This window comes from Girardinichthys multiradiatus, chromosome 11 (genome assembly GCF_021462225.1).
Source record: "Girardinichthys multiradiatus isolate DD_20200921_A chromosome 11, DD_fGirMul_XY1, whole genome shotgun sequence".
NCBI lineage: Eukaryota > Metazoa > Chordata > Actinopteri > Cyprinodontiformes > Goodeidae > Girardinichthys > Girardinichthys multiradiatus.
This window is the reverse complement of record NC_061804.1, coordinates 40,210,258-40,229,231: the sequence shown is the minus strand read 5'-3', so window position 1 is coordinate 40,229,231 and position 18,974 is coordinate 40,210,258. Positions and strand designations below refer to the sequence as shown.

Here is an 18,974-nt window from a genome sequence, read left to right as displayed (position 1 = left end):
TGAAGGCCCGCCTGCCAATAGCAAGATGGGCTCATCTTGGCAAAGAATGCACCATAAGACGGACAACATCCAAGGAAAACTGGGATGATGTTGGAGATAAATTCCTGAAACATAAGCTTGACTAAGAGTTCAGAAACTCCTGAACACCAAAGCTGGTTTAAAATAAATATTATCTTTCAATCCCATTACAATTGCACAAAGTCTTTTGTATTTTACTGTGTTTAAACGTTTGTGTGTGTATGTTTCAATAAAATTCAACACTTATTTCTCATTTCCGTAATATCAAAGATTCATATTCTGTCTGTTTATTCTTTTTGGGGTTATTTTTGCTTCAAAGTAAAATAAGCAAATGGATATTTTATAAGAACATAAATTCTAAATGCAGGTAAACATATTTTGATTAAACTACAACAACCATAATGCCATGCAACTGAGGACGTCATGAAACACACCCCTCACTGTGATTGGCTGATGTGTTGTTAACCCGTTGCAGTGCGGTGTACGACTGAAGGTGAAGCTAGCCTGCTTTGTGAGTCCTTTCCTTGAGTCCAAAATGTCTACCAGCAGACTGTTAACCATGCACACTCCGTTGTGTAGACGCCTGGTAAGTGACGGTGTAAGAATTTATCGCATATTAGCAAAGATAGTCATTTTAGCACGACTATGGCAGCAGAAGGCCGTAAATAAGAGCAGTTGTGCTAAGTGTTTGATGTTTGGGGCGTCCTTGGCCAAACTTTAACAGTCTGAGCAGCAGAGATGGGCAGTGTGTTATTGTGAAGTTATCTATGCTGACTGCGTTAATATTCACCCTGAGTCATAACACTTCAGTCAAGAAACCAACAAAGAAGCCAAATAAAAATAATAAGTATACTGTCACTAACCTAAAGGTTCAGCATGAAGTTTTCTTCTGCTGCTAGCTTGATGGAACCACTTCATGCATTTTAGCCAAATCTGTTTCATTGAATCTATTTGAAAGTTAAGACCTCAGTACCGGTGAAGTTGGCATGCGATTCTTAGCTGTCAGTGTAGGTCTTGACTAAGGGGCTATTTTACAGAGGTCTGTAAATCTGGACCACCTTTAATCCGTACTAGTTCGAAGTATCAAAACGGTTTCAGCTGGGAAACCCAGACGTCTGTCTCCCAGTAATATTATACAGGGTCCTAATGCGATTCTTTTACTGCAGATTATTTTAGTGAAGACTTAAAAACCAGCCTTTTTAAGAATTCTTACAAACAAACCGTATTTTACAGAATAAATCTTTAGGGTAAAATAATTCGAATGAAATTAAACTGGATGAAAGGTATTTAGGAGTTGTTAAATGCATCATAGTAAGTTCTGCAGCATAATTCATGAAGTTATTGAGCATTTTCATATTTTATATGGTTTTGTCATTGTAGGCTCACAAATACCTTTCCAGAACCTACACATCACGACCTTCACTTAATGTAAGTACACTAACAGCAGTATAAGAAAGTGGTGTTTGGATCACTCTTTCTAACATCTGTATTTCTCATGTAATCCTCACAGGAAGTCGTCATTGTCAGCGCAGTCCGAACTCCGATGGGCTCCTTCAAAGGCAGCCTGGCAGCAGTTCCAGCCACCAAACTAGGCTCTGTTGCTATTAAAGGAGCCATCGACAAAGCAGGTGTGTCCAGACAGTTGATTCTGTCTAAAATTTGATTTGACATCTGTTCATTAGCTGTTTGCCAAAACGTTTCTTAACCGACATCAGGGGTCACTACTATGAAGAAAACTCATCATTTCTAGAGTATATCTTTTGTTAACTGGCGTAAAGCTTTGATATTAAACATGTGACACAGTTATTTAAGTTCTCAACAGATGACTGCAAGCAGCATTACCACAACAGAATGAGTAAACCTGAATCCTAAACATAAAAGTGAGGTTATGAACAGGTTTCACAGAAAAAAACCTGTTCATAGCATAATAAGCTTTCTCTGTTCTGTTGTCGAGATATTTTTATTTTAGTTCCTGGGGTGGGTTGCTGCCACAGAAAATGATGCGGAAAACCCCCGGCAAATAAATTTGGGGAGAAACGTAGAGATGCACTGAGAAATGGGCTGATGAATCGAACATTGTTTTAGTTTTTTTGGCCCTAACTGGTGAGTGGCAGGTCAGTGAGTATAAACCTTTACACATGCTATCAGATCATTCTGACAACAAACTACGTTGTCCATGTTGGATAATGTCAGCATCAGTAAGGTGTTTAAAATGATGTCGGAGGACACAGAGATTTAAGCTATTTACAAAGAAACGGTTTTTTCTGACATGTCTGCGGTTCGTTCAGGCTGCGAGAGTGTGCTATGCTTTCTGCAGATAACAGTATGGCTGAACATACAACAGAAACGTTGCTCTGGTTTATCATTTGAGCTTTCAACTGGTTCAACTTTCTCTAAAGATGCCTTATTAAAGACTCTCTCCTGCACACTACATGACTTTGCCTTTGCCTCCAATCTACATAATTAAGGCTCATGGCAAGAATGCCGGGAAAAAATATTTTGAACACTGTTCTTATATCTTATAGTCCTTAAAGAGAAAGCAGAATCAGTTCACATCTGTATCGGTAGGTCAAAGCTTTACAAAATTGCTATGAAATTCCGATCAGTGCATCTCTATAAAAAAAAAAAAGTGAAAGAAGGATTGCTGCATAGAAACAATGTGGTGAGTTGACTTTGTTTCTTGAGTTTTTAGGAATTTCTCCTGAAGAGGTGAAGGAGGTTTACATGGGAAACGTGCTACAGGCAGGAGAGGGTCAGGCTCCCACACGACAGGCCCTGCTGGGAGCAGGTATGTTCATGTTGGTACTTATTTTATAAAATAAAGAACAAACTGATGATGTCATGGTCCTGTCATGGTATGGTCACTTTGAGCTTTTAATAATTTGTATTTGATAACAAAAACAAAACATTGTATTTTGTTTTAATAACAGATGTTGGAGAATACATGAAATATTTTCAGTTTCATGTTTATTAAACTATTGCAAATGAAAATCTCTACCTGTTTGTTCTCCAGGTTTGACCCTTGGTACACCTGCAACAACTATCAACAAAGTATGTGCTTCAGGCATGAAGTCCATCATGATGGCGGCACAGAGTCTAATGTGTGGACATCAGGTAATGCAAGCTACACATCTGGTTGTTCAGGCTTATAACAACGGGAAATATAATGTTCCTTTTTCTATTGCACCTGACCCTGATGGTCTTCTGATGTTCTGCAACATCAGATTTATCCCAGCAGGCTCGTAGGATACAGTTTTAGTGGAGGACTTCACCTGCAGTGTTTCATAATAAAAACAGTTTGTGTTTATCACATTTGTGTCTTTAGGATGTGATGGTGGCAGGAGGCATGGAGAGCATGTCTAATGTGCCTTATGTGATGGCCAGAGAGGCGCCACCTTATGGAGGAGTGAGGATGGAGGACCTCATCGTCAAGGATGGCCTCACTGATGTCTACAACAAATTCCACATGGTAATTGTGTATCCTTGTGTTTTATAATCTTTTTATTTTGACAGTATCACAACACTGCTGGCTGTTTGCAACTTTCACAGGGCAACTGTGCAGAGAACACAGCAAAGAACTGCAAGATCAGTAGAGAGGAGCAGGACGCCTACGCCATCAGGTCATATAGCCGCAGCAAAGCAGCGCACGAGTCCGGTGTGCTGGCAAAGGAGATCGTTTCAGTTAGCATTTCACAGAGAGGTGCAGAAGCCACGAGATATCACCATTCTCTATAGCAAGTGAAGATTAAGTACCACAAGGTTAATGTTTGTGTGGTTCTGTAGGCAAACCAGATGTGGTAGTGTCCGAGGACGAGGAGTGGAGGAGGGTGGACTTCAGCAAAGTTCCCAAACTCAAGGCAGTGTTCCAGAAAGAGAATGGTAAAGATAATGAACTGAAGAATAACATGAAGCAATTTGTTTATTGGTGGAACAGAGCTGATTTTTATTGCATGAGTAATATTCTGCTCTTTAGTGGGTCTTCATTCTTTTAATGAGTTTTGATTCTGTTCAGGCACAGTGACAGCAGCCAATGCCAGCACACTGAATGATGGAGCTGCTGCTCTAGTTTTGATGACAGCCGATGCTGCAAAGAGACTCAACGTCACTCCGCTCGCCAGGATAGCCTGTAGATGCTAAACACACAGAAAATGCTGCAAGTTGAAGGAACGATTTGTTGTGGTCACAACTTTGATTTTGCATCATTTCTTTGTTTCTTCATAGCTTTCGCTGATGCAGCTGTTGCTCCCATTGATTTCCCCATCGCTCCAGCATATGCTGTACCAAAGGTGGGTGAGAGAATGTAGGCAGCAGCTAGGCTCATTTAAGTGTTAAACTCCAAACGATACAGGTTGGTACTGTTTAGCAAACACACCAATATATAGTTGAAACCACATGTTTACATACAGTAAAAAAATACATGACCTCATTTCCCCCACTGTCTGACCATAAATCAGACTAAACCTTTCCTCTTTTAGGATTCCCATATGAATCCTGTTATGAATATCATCACCACTAACAGTGTTTGGATGGATGGGATCCACATTTAATTGGCTGAGCTTAAAAGAAATGACAGATGATTGGTTTTTATTTGCAAACAAATCGAGTGGAAGTACAAAGAATGAGCAACCTTGTAGCAACAGATTTTAGTAACCTTGCCAATTCCTTTGGATCTTGAATAGAAATTTTAAACCATTTAAAATCTTTTATTTCATCTGTGCTGAGAACATCAAATCAAATTTAATAGTATTCTGATTCTCAATAAATAACTTATAAGGAGTTTAGATATATGATCTGTGTTCAAATTCAAGAATTTTTGGGAGTTTGCTTATAGCCCAGGGCGGCTCTCATAGCCATCATACCGGTTAGGAAGTAGATGCGTTCTGTATGCCAGAGAGGAACGTGTTTTGGTGTGAAATGTGAAAATCAACCCTAGGGCATAATTATAGGACTTTATGAAGATGCTGGCTGAAACTGGTGGCGGAGTGTCATTAAGACGAGTCAGCTGTATCATCTATAGGAAGAGAACAAAATGCTATTGGCAGTAGTAGCTCAGCTGATGCCCCCCTCCAGGAAGTTGGCACATCCAAACAGAAACTCAGGTGCAACTTTTATGAAGGCAAAGAAACAGAAAGGGAACATAAAGTGAAAGCTAGAAGTCGCTGCAAATAATGAATAATTGGAGAGTAGTAGGAGAAAGAAGCATTAGGCAAAGTAGTCACTATTGTCGCTACATGTTTGTTCAGGAAAAAATGAATGCTGCAAGTCGGTGACTTGATGCAGTTTGCTGAGTTTCCTTTAGATAGAAAATCTAACACTTTCAATTATAAACTGAACTTTACAGCATTGTTTGCTAACTAGAACCAGTATCTGCATTATTGGATTGAATTGTCCTTATTTCTGTACATAAATGGGATGTTTTTGGTGTGCCTTGCCTATAGATGACATTCACTGTGAATCTGTACTATATCTGGGTTTTAACTACATGAATAAACGCATGTCCTCATCTGTGTATGAAGGTGCTGGATGCAGCTGGGCTGAAGAAGGAGGACATCGCCATGTGGGAGATCAACGAAGCCTTCAGTATAGTTGTGCTGGCCAACATCAAAATGCTCGATATCGACCCGGCAAAAGTCAATGTCAATGGAGGAGCTGTGTCTTTGGGTCACCCAATTGGGTAAGAAGTTGGGTGGCCCTCATACAGAATTGCACTGAAAAAAACAAATTTTTTGGGATGGTGATCTAAAGATGGTTCACAAGACTAATTTAACCAGAACCCACTTTAGGTTTCCAGTTCCACGGACTGCCAGTTTCACAATCTGTTCAGCTTTAAAGAGTACTTTTATATTATATATAGTTTATATTATATATTTAAAGTTAGTTGGCTTTTCTACTATTAAACCATGATATGCAAACGTTGCAGCTCAGTTGTTTTTCAGAGAATCTATTCTCAACAACTGATCGCTAGAAACAGCCTAATACACAGACTTATTCTCTGAAGAATCTGTGTAAACCTGTCCACACAGTTTCCTGGGCCCTGATGGACGAAGCGTACTTACGCACAAAAATCTTGTGGCGCAGTGTTTTACGCACAACTCGGCATGTACAAAAAAGAACGTTGCGTAAAAGTGTGCGGAAGCCACGCAAACTTTTTCAATCAACAATAATAAACTGCAAAAAACTAAAACTCACCTAAATCAACTGAAATATTTCAGGTCTTTTATTGTCTTAATACAGATGATTTTGGCATACAGCTCATGAAAACCCAAAATTCCTATCTCACAAAATTAGCATATTTCATCCGACCAATAAAAGAAAAGTGTTTTTAATACAAAAAACGTCAACCTTCAAATAATCATGTACAGTTATGCACTCAATACTTGGTCGGGAATCCTTTGACAGAAATGACTGCTTCAATGCGGCGTGGCATGGAGGCAATCAGCCTGTGGCACTGCTGAGGTCTTATGGAGGCCCAGGATGCTTCGATAGCGTCCTTTAGCTCATCCAGAGTGTTGGGTCTTGAGTCTCTCAACGTTCTCTTCACAATATCCCACAGATTCTCTATGGGGTTCAGGTCAGGAGAGTTGGCAGGCCAATTGAGCACAGTGATACCATGGTCAGTAAACCATTTACCAGTGGTTTTGGCACTGTGAGCAGGTGCCAGGTCGTGCTGAAAAATGAAATCTTCATCTCCATAAAGCTTTTCAGCAGATGGAAGCATGAAGTGCTCCAAAATCTCCTGATAGCTAGCTGCATTGACCCTGCCCTTGATAAAACACAGTGGACCAACACCAGCAGCTGACACAGTACCCTAGACCATCACTGACTGTGGGTACTTGACACTGGACTTCTGGCATTTTGGCATTTCCTTCTCCCCAGTCTTCCTCCAGACTCTGGCACCTTGATTTCTGAATGACATGCAGAATTTGCTTTCATCCAAAAAAAGTACTTTGGAGCACTGAGCAACAGTCCAGTGCTGCTTCTCTGTAGCCCAGGTCAGGCGCTTCTGCCGCTGTTTCTGGTTCAAAAGTGGCTTGACCTGGAGAATGCGGCACCTGTAGCCCATTTCCTGCACACGCCTGTGCACGGTGGCTCTGGATGTTTCTACTCCAGACTCAGTCCACTGCTACCGCAGGTCCCCCAAGGTCTGGAATCGGCCCTTCTCCACAATCCTCCTCAGGGTCCGGTCACCTCTTCTCGTTGTGCAGCGTTTTCTGCCACACTTTTTCCTTCCCTCAGACTTCCCACTGAGGTGCCTTGATACAGCACTCTGGGAACAGCCTATTCGTTCAGAAATTTCTTTCTGTGTCTTACCCTCTTGCTTGAGGGTGTCAATAGTGGCCTTCTGGACAGCAGTCAGGTCGGCAGTCTTACCCATGATTGGGGTTTTGAGTGATGAACCAGGCTGGGAGTTTTAAAGGCCTCAGGAATCTTTTGCAGGTGTTTAGAGTTAACTCGTTGATTCAGATGATTAGGTTCATAGCTCGTTTAGAGACCCTTTTAATAATATGCTAATTTTGTGAGATAGGAATTTTGGGTTTTCATGAGCTGTATGCCAAAATCATCCGTATTAAGACAATAAAAGACCTGAAATATTTCAGTTAGTGTGCAATAAATCTAAAATATATGATTGTTAAATTTTCATCATGACATTATGGAAAATAATTAACTTTATCACAATATGCTAATTTCTTTAGAAGGACCTGTATTTCTATAAGAGCCCCATCTGGATGTGAATATGCTTTTGTAAATAGAAGGCATTTTCATCCAATATATGTGCAGCCTATTTGTGATGAAAAATGTGTCTCACTAATGGAATGGCAAGATGGCCTGAACTCATGATTCTTTTATACTATAAAAGTCATTCTAATTAATCTAATAAAAATTGTTGTGTTGGGAAAAAACCTCCCTGTGAGATGACTAGATTCAAGGTGATTTTCAATTTTGTTTTTATGTGACTTCCTGAATTGTAAAGATTTAAAGTACTTCACATAGTGTGTGTGGTGTCAGTCTTACTAATAGAAATATGGGAGGCATATTCACGTCATTATGATGATCAGCATTGAGCTATGAATGAGGTTAGTGCAGCAGCTAGACGGTGTCATTTGCATTTAATGACATTGTAGAACTAAACGGGTTTGGGCCAACAAACGATTTACTTTCAGTCAAGTTTGAGTCGCTGATGTCATTCAAGTAGATGGTTTGCTGTTATTCACTACAAACATCTGTTATGGTTGGTTAGACACAGTCTCTCAGCCTTTTTCTGCCAAAAGGAACTGGTTTGGACTGTCACAGCACACTGCCACCTGCCATGGTTATTTGGACACGTGGTGGGTGCTTTCCAGTTATTTATACTACTTTGTATATGTATTCAGGGGAGGGGATTGGGTGGTCCATGTGCAGCTACGCAGAATCCACTGCAAATTGGGATTTATGAAGGCAATGTGTGTGGCGACATGTTTATGCACGGCTTCGTACATCAAATTTTTTTTTTTTGTGCGCCGCAAGTTTCAGAATTTGTCCCTACCACAAACTTTTAGTATGAAAAGTGCACACTCATTTGTACATGTGGCCCCTGATCTTTGGAATGTTATGCAGATGTCCCATCTGGCATTATTTTGCATCAGCTGTTTTTATCTGTCTACTGAGTAGAAGTTAGTTCTGTTATTCTAAGATTACATAAACATCTGAGTCTTGGTTTCATCCACTTAATAGAAACAAGGATGAGGAGTGACTTCTGTAAATTCCCATAGTCATTATAGTTCATGATTGGAAAATGTAGAAAATACTTTTTCTAAATCATTGTATATTTTACTCCAACCTGGTTGTTGTGCTTTGGTGCCACCACAAGATGGCAGTGCTGTACCAAATTGTTAGCTGAGGAACACTGCTTTTAATGCAAAATACAGATATGAGAACAGTTGCTGTCAAAACAAACTCACAAAACCTGCTGATGGCAGGTTAGAAGTTATGGAGAAACTCTTACATGTCCTTAACTCATTTAGATTCAATTCAAAAATACTTTATTAATCCCAAAGGGACATTAAATGTTGTAGCTCATTATGAAGGTTTCTTCAAAGAGCCATTGTAGATGCTGATGGCTGTGGGCAGGAAGGATCTTCTGTAGCGCTCCGTCTTACAGCAGATCTGAAGAAGCAGCTGACTGAAGACACTGTTGTTGTAGGACAGTCTCATGAAGAGGATGCTCAGATGTGCTACTGCTGCATTGCAGTTCTCATTAAGGAACATCATGCCTGCTTTTTTTCATTACCGAACGCAAAACCTAATTTTAAATTTTTTTCCAGGATGTCTGGGGCGAGAATTGTAGGTCACATGGTGCATAACCTGAAGTCGGGACAGTATGGACTCGCAGGGATCTGCAACGGCGGAGGTGGAGCTTCTTCTATCCTCATCCAGAAGTTGTAGGAAAAGCTGAGAAAAGCCATCTGTTTTCCTGATGTTTCATTATGTGGTGACTGGTTGTTTCAAAAGGTTAAAACAGAGTGACTATAAGGCATGCATTTGTTACTACTTTAGTGGCAGGGCCTTAATCAAACAAAATGTAGGATTCAACTATTGTTGTCATGACTCCTGTGTTCCAAACACTCCTTTATTTGAAAGAATGTCTTGTGCAAATCACGGATTAATATTTAACTGTTAAGAATATGATAAAATAGTTTTTCAAATTGTTGTGTGGTTATTGACTGTTTAATGCTCGTTTGACTTTCAAGAAGAAACTTAAAAGACTTATGATGAAATTTATAAGCTTGCCACTAGAGGCTGGAATGGAGTTCCTCATCTCGCAGCTCATGGTTACGTTCCATAGATGAAGCTTTAAATCTGGAAGTAAGATTTAAAAAGTTAAAAAAGGAGGAACACTGCATGTTCCATTCCAAGTGCTGTAAGGAATTGGCTGTTCTGCAAACTAATATTTAGTCATATCAGCTCTGTTTCAGAGACCTGTTTGACATCTGATCTGTGGAGTGGAACAATGGCAGGTAACTTTAAACAGGTACTCCAGTCCAGGATGATTGAACAATGTACCACTGTTCCTCTGCATGTTTCGGATTTGCCTCCGAAACAGCAGGTTAGATGTTTTTCTATGCATTAAGGGTTAGGCATTGGACCAGCCACTTTATACCCTTGATGTTGTTGGTCTGGACAAATATGCTGATATCTAATTTGTGTGTTTAGGGTTTTTCTCTTGTTGAAACACCCGTTTCATTCCTCTGCTGGGGACAGCAACATGACCTAAAGTATTTTTTAATCATGATAAACTGGCCTGAGACTATGAAATGAGAAACATACCCCTATCATGATGCCTGAGCCTCCATGCTTTACTATGTACTGTGGCTTGAATTCAGTGTGCGGTTTGCCCACCCAAAAAGAACAATCTTGCATCCATGAATCTATAAAACGATGCTCCGTTTCTCTTTAGGCCAGTCTGTAACCACTTCAGCACATGTATTTTGAACAATGCGACTTTATGGGGGGGCTTCTTGTTGATAGTTTGGTTTTACACAGTCATGACTCCAGATGTGACTGAAATTGTTAGTGCTCACATATAATCGTAGACGTTCATTAATCAGCGTACAGCTGATTATTGGCTGAGTCTCACAAATTGCGGTATTCCGTGATTTGCTCAAATAGTTTTCCAGGGTTTTCCCCTTGCATTTCTAGTTCATCCGTAAATAAGGGCCACCAGTGCTTTTACACAATGAATGACCTCACTGAACTTAATCCTGCTGTTGAACTCCTCCCTGCTTTGAATTTGAACACACCCTTTAGACAAATGAGTCAATTCCATATCAGCAGCATGCATGTTTGTTGCATTTTATGGCTCTTCTGCACCTACTAATTAATTATTTGCCATGTAGGAATATAATTTCAAGGAAAAATAGTGATGGCTCTGTTCAGTGATGTTGGACTGTTTTATAACCCCAATCCCAATAAAATTGGGACATTATGTAAAACGTTAGAAACAGAAGTCAATGATTTGCCCATCCTGCAGCAGTGCAAACAGACCGTGTCCATGAGCAATTGCAGCACATTCCAAGTGTTTCAGTCTTTATAATGGGAGATTTTAACCACTATAATATAAATATTGCACCACCTCAAGTTGAACTGTACATTCATTGTGCTTCTAAGCAAAGTCACACACTAGATAAGTGCCATGGCAACATACAGAGCCATAGCCAAATCTCCGATCATATCATTCATCTCATACATCAAAACGGCTCTGAAAAGCAGTAAGCACCCGATTAAGACAGTTAACATCTAGTCTGCTGACAGCATAGAGATTTTGGAAGACAATTTTTTTCTACAGACTGGGACACTTTCTCTGAGGGGAAATGATCGCCCAGAATTAAATATCATACAAACGGAACTGAACCAGAAATGACAAAACATGAGAGAAGGCTGTTAAGGACAATCTGTTATCCCTGAACTCAAAAGAACCATGGCACTCCATGAAAACAGCTGCTGACATGAAGCCTTATATGTGCATTGTATGAATTAGCCAAAGCACATGATTTGAAGGCTTTTATGGACCTTCTGCTAATTGTGATTTTTCTGCTAAAAATTACACAGTACTTGGTAATCTGATTTGCTTTTTTATGAAGAACTCTAGCAGATGAATTAACACCTGCTTGGACGACAGTTTTTCAGAAGTCTTTGGACACATCATCTCAGTGGAAAACAACAATTTTTCACCTGTTGCTAAAAAACTTTGCCCGCAAGAGAACAAAGACTTTAGACCCATCCCTTTAACATCTATTTGGATGAAGCTTTTACAAAAACTGCTGGTAAACCATCTACAACAGGATGTGGATCCACAACTGGACTCTTACCAGTTTGCCTACAAATGTAAGTGAAGCACTGATGATGCCTGCAAAAGACTTCTGCACCTGCTGGCTAAACATCTAGAGAACCCCAGGACCTATGCTGAAGTGCTTTTTGTTGACTTTAATACTCTCCAACCCTGTGTTCTTTTGACTAAACTGAAACAAATGAGTGTTAATCCATACATCATCAGATGGTTTCACTCATTCCTCATCAGTTGTTCACAGCAGGTCAGAGTGAACAGGACACTGTCTGATTCTCTCACTATCAGTCCTGGTGCCCCCCAGGGGTGTGTCAGTTCACCTGTACTGTTCACTGTATATACCAATGACTGCATCTCTAATACACCAAACAGCTAAATATTAAAATCCTTTGGTGAAACAGCCATTCTCTGCCTCATCTCAGATTGATCAGATTTAATAACCTACCGAGAGAAGATCCAAGCTTTGTCCAGTGGTGCGAGGGACATTTCCTGTCCAAAAAAACAAAGGAAATAATCTTCAACCCAAAGTTATTCCACTTACCATTGGTCACCCACAATCACAGTATTGCCCAGGTGGATTCATACAAATGCCTTGGAATACAAATAGACAATAAGTTACATGAATGCTCAGGTTGACTGTCTGCACCAGCATCCAGCAGCAGCTGCATCTTCAGTTACAGCATCTCAGTCTGGTTTGGTAACCTGTATGTCCAAATCAAGACCCAGCTCACCCAGCTCTCGCAAAGAGCTATGAAGTTAACGGGAGTCAAGTCACTTTAGACCATCTTTATGTAAACAATAACCAGTAATCGGACAGCCAGAAAATTATCTCAGACCCCACTCACATCCTTCATTCAGAATATAAGCTTCTTCCTTCTTCCTGCCGGCAGATTCAATCGTTACAAAAACAAATTTGTCTCTCCATCAAAGCATCAAAAACACCAATGTGTGATTGCAGGCTATGGTCTATAGAATTTTAAACTGTATTGCCATGTTTTTATTTTACTTGTTTTTTTGTTTTATTGATTTTATAATTCAGTACTAGGGCAATGTGTTACATGCAGTAGGAGAAAGTGGATATAAGTATGAATGTTATGTGATTTTCAAAGATTTTATACTGAAGGAGCAGCCAGTGTCTGTACCGAAGACAAATTTCCTTCGGACAATAAAGATAATCTAAACTGGAAACACTAAAAACACTGGTAAGTGTTATGATTGGGTATAAAAATTCACAAGCAAGGATTTATGGAATGCCAAAAGTGTTCAAAATCAAATAAATAAAACATAATTAAACATAAATAACAGATAATGATTTAATGTGACAATGAAATTGTAAAATAATTGAATGCATATTAAATTCTCAGCTCATTATTATGAAATATATTTCATTTTCCATTAAAAATCTGCTTTATAATATGAAAGAATTTTCATAAAAATCTTTACCTGATAATTTAAATGATTGTTGAGGCTATTTTTATCTAATTCCGGTGTTTTTTTTATTTCAAAATCTCATTTTTTAAAAGTCAGCTTTTATTTCAAAAAGCCAGCTTTTATTTATAGGGGGAAGTTTTTCCCGATGACCTATTTATTTCATAATGTCACTTTACAACTGAATGACTGTGGACCAATCAGCGTCAACGGGCTGGACCTGCATCCTCATTGGCTGAGCCTTACATAGAGATTAGTTTCCTGGGTACCTGCTCCCTGAGCAGCTACTGCCCCAGCCCAAGGTTTAGGAAGGATGGTGGAGTTTCTTTATTGTCATTCAGCTCTGGTTATCTTAGCAGATCAAATTGAGGGAATAATTTATCATATGATGCCATTTTGAGTTGTTTGGATGACATCTTTCAAATGATTCAGATAATAATTGCTGTCCAGAATGTTAGCATCGACAACACCGGGGTCAGAAAAAGAGCTGTTAAAACCTTCACATAAACTGTTTAGAGTTTTACATTCAGGCCGTCGCTACAGAGCACTGTTTACTAAAACCAGCTGCCACAGAAACAGTTTCTTCCCCAAGGCTGTTTCTCTGTTGAACATTCAATAGAGTACAAAACAACTGCATACTGAAGTTGCAAATGCACCTTTGTACACTGCTCAAAAAAATAAAGGGAACACGTAAACAACACAATATAACTCCAAGTAAATCAAATTTCTGTGAAATCAAACTGTCCACTTAGGAAGCAACACTGATTGACAATCAATTTCACAGCTGTTGTTCAAATGGAATAGACAACAGGGGGAAATCTTTGGTGATTAGCAAGACACACTCAATAAAGGAGTGGTTCTGCTGGTGGGGGCCACAGACCACTTCTCAGTACCTATGCTTTCTGGCTGATGTTTTGGTCACTTTTGAATGTTGGTGGTGCTTTCACACTCGTGGTAGCATGAGACGGACTCTACAACCCACACACGTGGCTCAGGTAGTGCAGCTCATCCAGGATGGCACATCAATGTGAGCTGTGGCAAGAAGGTTTGCTGTGTCTGTCAGCGTAGTGTCCAGAGCCTGGAGGCGCTACCAGGAGACAGGCCAGTACACCAGGAGATGTGGAGGAGGCCGTAGGAGGGCAACAACCCAGCAGCAGGACCGCTACCTCCACCTTTGTGGAGGGAGGAACAGGAGGAGCACTGCCAGAGCCCTGCAAAATGACCTCCAGCAGGCCACAAATGTGCATGTGTCTGCACAAACGGTTAGAAACCGACTCCATGAGGACGGTATGAGGGCCCGACGTCCACAAATGGGGGTTGTGCTCACAGCCCAACACCGTGCAGGACGCTTGGCATTTGGCAGAGAACACCAGGATTGGCAAATTCGCCACTGGCGCCCTGTGGTCTTCACAGATGAAAGCAAGTTCACACTGAGCACATGTGACAGACGTGAGAAAGTCTGGAGACACCGTGGAGAGTGATCTGCTGCCTGCAACATCCTTCAGCATGACCGGTTTGGCAGTGGGTCAGTAATGGTGTGGGGTGGTATTTCTTTGGAGGGCCACACAGCTCTCCATGTGCTCGCCAGAGGTAGCCTGACTGCCATGAGGTACAGTGATTAGATCCTCAGACCCCTTGTGAGACCATATGCTGGTGCGGTTGGCCCTGGGTTCCTCCTAATGCAGGACAATGCAGCCTCATGTGGCTGGAGTGTGTCAGCAGTTCCTGCAAGATGAAGACATTGAAGCTATGGACTGGTCCGCCTGTTCCCCAGACCTGAATTTGATTGAGCACATCTAGGACATCATGTCTCGCTCCATCCACCAACGTCACGTTGCACCACAGACTGTCCAGGAGTTGGTGGATGCTTTAGTCCAGGTCTGGGAGGAGATCCATCAGGAGACCATCCACCATCTCATCAGGAGCATTCCCAGGTGTTGTAGGGAGGTCATACAGACACATGGAGGTCACACACAATACTGAGCCTCATTTTGACTTGTTTTAAGGACATTACATCAAAGTTGGATCAGCCTGTAGTGTGTTTTTCCACTTTAATTTTGTGTGTGACTCCAAATCCAGGCCTCCATCGGTTAATAAATTTAATTTCCATTGATGATTTTTGTGTGATTTTGTTGTCAGAACATTCAACTTTGTACAGAACAAAGTATTCAATGAGAATATTTCATTAATTCAGATCTAGGATGTGTTATTTGAGTGTTCCCTTTAATTTTTTGAGCATTGTATATATGTATATTTAAAGACATAAAGATAAATGCATAAATATATTTAAAATATATTTAAAAACCCAGAGAGCAAAATGTACCGGAGTCAAATTATTTCTTTGTATGTACGAACTTGGCAATAAAGCTGATTCTGATTCTGATTGTGGATACCCTAAGAGCCATTGAGCACCGTGTCCGGCAGGAATATGCAGAGCACAGCACTCAAGACCTTAGTGCTGTCTGTTATAACCATCAGGGTTATCACTGTTATGTTTTCTGTGTCATCCAGCACAGTTCACTGCGGTCAAGAGAGCCGACATTCACACCAGCCGACGTTAGCTCTGTTAGCTTCACCCATACAAGGTGCATTACGGTAATAGAGCAGACCAGATGCTAATCCAGGCAGCGGTTGATGACATATTTATAACTGTCACATACATGTTTATGTAAAAAATAAATATTTAATAAATTTACTGTAGATTTTTGGGGAAATAACAGGTCAAAGTACCTACTGATTTATTAATTTATTAATATAATATAACAATAATTTCAATTATGAGGTAAAAATTTTATATGAAAATTCTCAAATTATAAAGCTGATTTTTAATGGAAAATAAAATATATTTCATAATAATGAGCTGAGAATTTAAAATGCATTCAATTATTCAATTATTTCATTGTCACATTAAATCATTATCTATTATTTATTGATGTAGATTCTTATTTCATAATGTTTAATTTATTCATTTAATTTTGAACACTTGGTGTTCCATAAGGATTGGACAAAGTTCAACAGTTTGTTAACAACTGCAGGAGTAAGTGGACCAACAGTTTAAGAATTGCAAGGAATTTAGGGATGTCATCATCTGCAGTCCATAATATTATCAAATGATTCAGAGAATCTGGAGAGGTCTCTGCATGCGACAAGGCCAAAAACCAGCATTGATGCCTGTTATCTTCGATCCCTCCAAAGGCACTGCATTAAAAGCATTATTCTGTAACAGTTATTCCCATCTTTATTAGGAGCCATCCGGTCTCTGTACAAGCGAAGCAGGAGTTTGGTCCGCATTGCCGGCTCTAAGTCGAGCCTGCTCAGGGTGCATGTTGGACTCTGGCAAGGCTGCCCTTCGTCACCGGTCCTGTTTATAACTTTTATGGACAGGATTTCTAGACGCAGCCAAGGGCTGGAGGGGGTCTGGTTTGGGGACCAGTGGATTTCGTCTCTTCTTTTTGCGGATGACGTGGTCCTGCTGGTCCCCACTAGCCAAGACCTACAGCATGCACTGGGGTGGTTCGCAGCCAAGTGTGAAGCAGCTGGGATGAAGATCAGCTCCTCCAGGTCCGAGGCCATGGTTCTCGACCGGAAAAGGGTGGCTTGTCCTCTTCAGGTTGGAGAGGAGTTCCTGCCTCAAGTGGAGGATTTCAAGTTTCTTGGGGCATTGTTCTCGAGTGAGGAGAGAATTGAGCGAGAGATTGACAGATGGATCGGTGTGGCTGCCGCAGTAATGAGGACACTGTGACGTCCCGTTGTGGTGAAGAGAGAGCTGAGCCAAAATGGGAAGCTCTCGATTTACCGGTCGGTCTACATTCCTACTCTCACCTATGGCCAGGAACTTTGGGTCATGACCGAAAGACCGAGATCCCGGATACAAGCGGCCAAAATGAGCTTCCTCCGTAGGGTGGCCGGGGACTCCCTTAGAGATAGCGTGAGGAGCTTGGCCATCTGGGAGGGGCTCGGAGTAGAGCCGCTGTTCTTCCACATCGAGAGGAATCAGTTGAGGTGGCTTGGGCATCTATACCGGATGCCTCCTGGACGCCTTCCTTGGGAGGTGTTCCAGGCACGTCCCACTGGGAGCATGGCCCAGAACACGCTGGAGGGACTATGTCTCTCAGCTGGCCTGGGAACGCCTTGGGTTCTCCCCGGAGGAGCTGAAGGAGGTTTCTGGGGAGAGGGACGTCTGGATGTTTCTACTGTGTCTGCTGCCAACGCAATCTGGTCATGGATGAAGCAGAAGATGACGAGTACGAGTACGGGTTATTGCCACATGGGCTCAGGAATGCTTCAGAAAACCATTGTCAGTTAACACAGTTTGTTGCTAAATCTACAAGTCCAAGCTAAAACTCTACCATGCAAAGCAAAGCCATATATCAACAACAACCAGAAACGCTGCCGGCTTCTCAGGGCCTGATCTCATCTGAGATAGACTGATGCAAAGTGAAAAATGTGATGTGTTCTGAAGGGTCCCCATTTCAATAGTTTTAAGAAATAATGGACGTTGTATCCTCCTGGCCAAAGAGGAAAAGGACTATCCGGACTGTTATCAGCGCAAAGTTGAAAAGCCATCATCTGTGATGGTATGGGGGTGTGTTAGTACCCATTGCATGGTTAACTTGCCTATCTTTGAAGGCACCATTAATGCTGAATGGTACATAAAGGTTTTGGAGTAACACCAGCTGCCATCCAAGCGACATCTTTTTTAAGGAGGTCCCAGCTTATTTCAGCAAGAAAATGCCAAGCCACATTCTGTACATGTTACAACAGCGTGGCTTCATAGTAAAAGAGTGTGGGTAATAGAATGGCCTGCCTACAATCCAGACCTGTCTCCCATTAGAAAATGCTTGGCTCATTATGACAACGAAGACCCCGGACTGTTGAGCAGCTGAAGTTATACTTCAAGCCAGAATGGGCAAGAATTCCTTCTACAAAACGTCAACAATTAATGTCCTCACTTCCTGAACACTTACTGAGTGTTAAGGTGATGTAACACAGAGGTGAATATGCCCATGTCCCAACTTTTTTGGAACGTGTTGCAAGCATTGAAATGAGTGAAATTTTGAAATGAGTGAATATTTGCAAAAAATAGGGACAAAATACAAAACAGACTCTTTTTCTTCTTTTTATTGTAGACAGTACAAACGCAAAGCATTCTGTGTTTTGTTGACGTCCCACCTGTTCTGTGTGTGTGACTGGACTTACCTTTATAAAGGACGTTATGACAGGAAGCAGTCATAAATTCCTCCCTTTTACTGACAGTTATTTCAACACTGAGTTAAACTTCAACTGGCTTTAAATATTTTTTTTGTCCTGGAGTGATAGGGAGCTTAATCACCCACTTATTTGAAAGGCACAGGTAAACACCATTTTAAACCAAAACAATACATGTACATCAAGCATTAAGACTGGCCCTTATGTTTTTTTTTTCTTTTTTACAATAATCGTGTTATATTGTCTGAACTCAGGCCAAATGTGACCATCAATATAAATTGGGTTTCAGGGATCATTGCAGGGCCTCGAGTGGATAAACATCATGCTTTCCTAACTATTCTGTCACCTTTCACCACATCTGGTCACCTGTCAGTTAAAAAGGGAAGCAGCTGAATACTTAATAACTACCTGCCCATTCTCGACCATGTGATCGTTTTTTTCCCCTAGTGTTGTAATGACCAGGGCTGGACATTAGGCTGCTGTGTGTGTTCAGTGGAAA

General features: G+C 40.9%; 1 protein-coding gene across 1 annotated transcript; it reads left to right on the top strand.

Annotated features, from left to right (window-relative positions):
- Positions 1–459: 459 nt before the first annotated feature.
- On the top strand, positions 460–9,701 carry acat1 (acetyl-CoA acetyltransferase 1). The gene is made up of 12 exons (XM_047378455.1): positions 460–604; positions 1,399–1,446; positions 1,529–1,646; positions 2,711–2,806; positions 3,032–3,132; positions 3,344–3,487; positions 3,568–3,718; positions 3,802–3,897; positions 4,031–4,144; positions 4,240–4,304; positions 5,535–5,692; positions 9,321–9,701. The coding sequence occupies exons 1-12, from the start codon at positions 554–556 to the stop codon at positions 9,439–9,441; spliced, it is 1,263 nt and encodes a 420-aa protein (XP_047234411.1). The 5' UTR covers positions 460–553; the 3' UTR covers positions 9,442–9,701.
- The last annotated feature ends 9,273 nt before the right edge of the window (positions 9,702–18,974 follow it).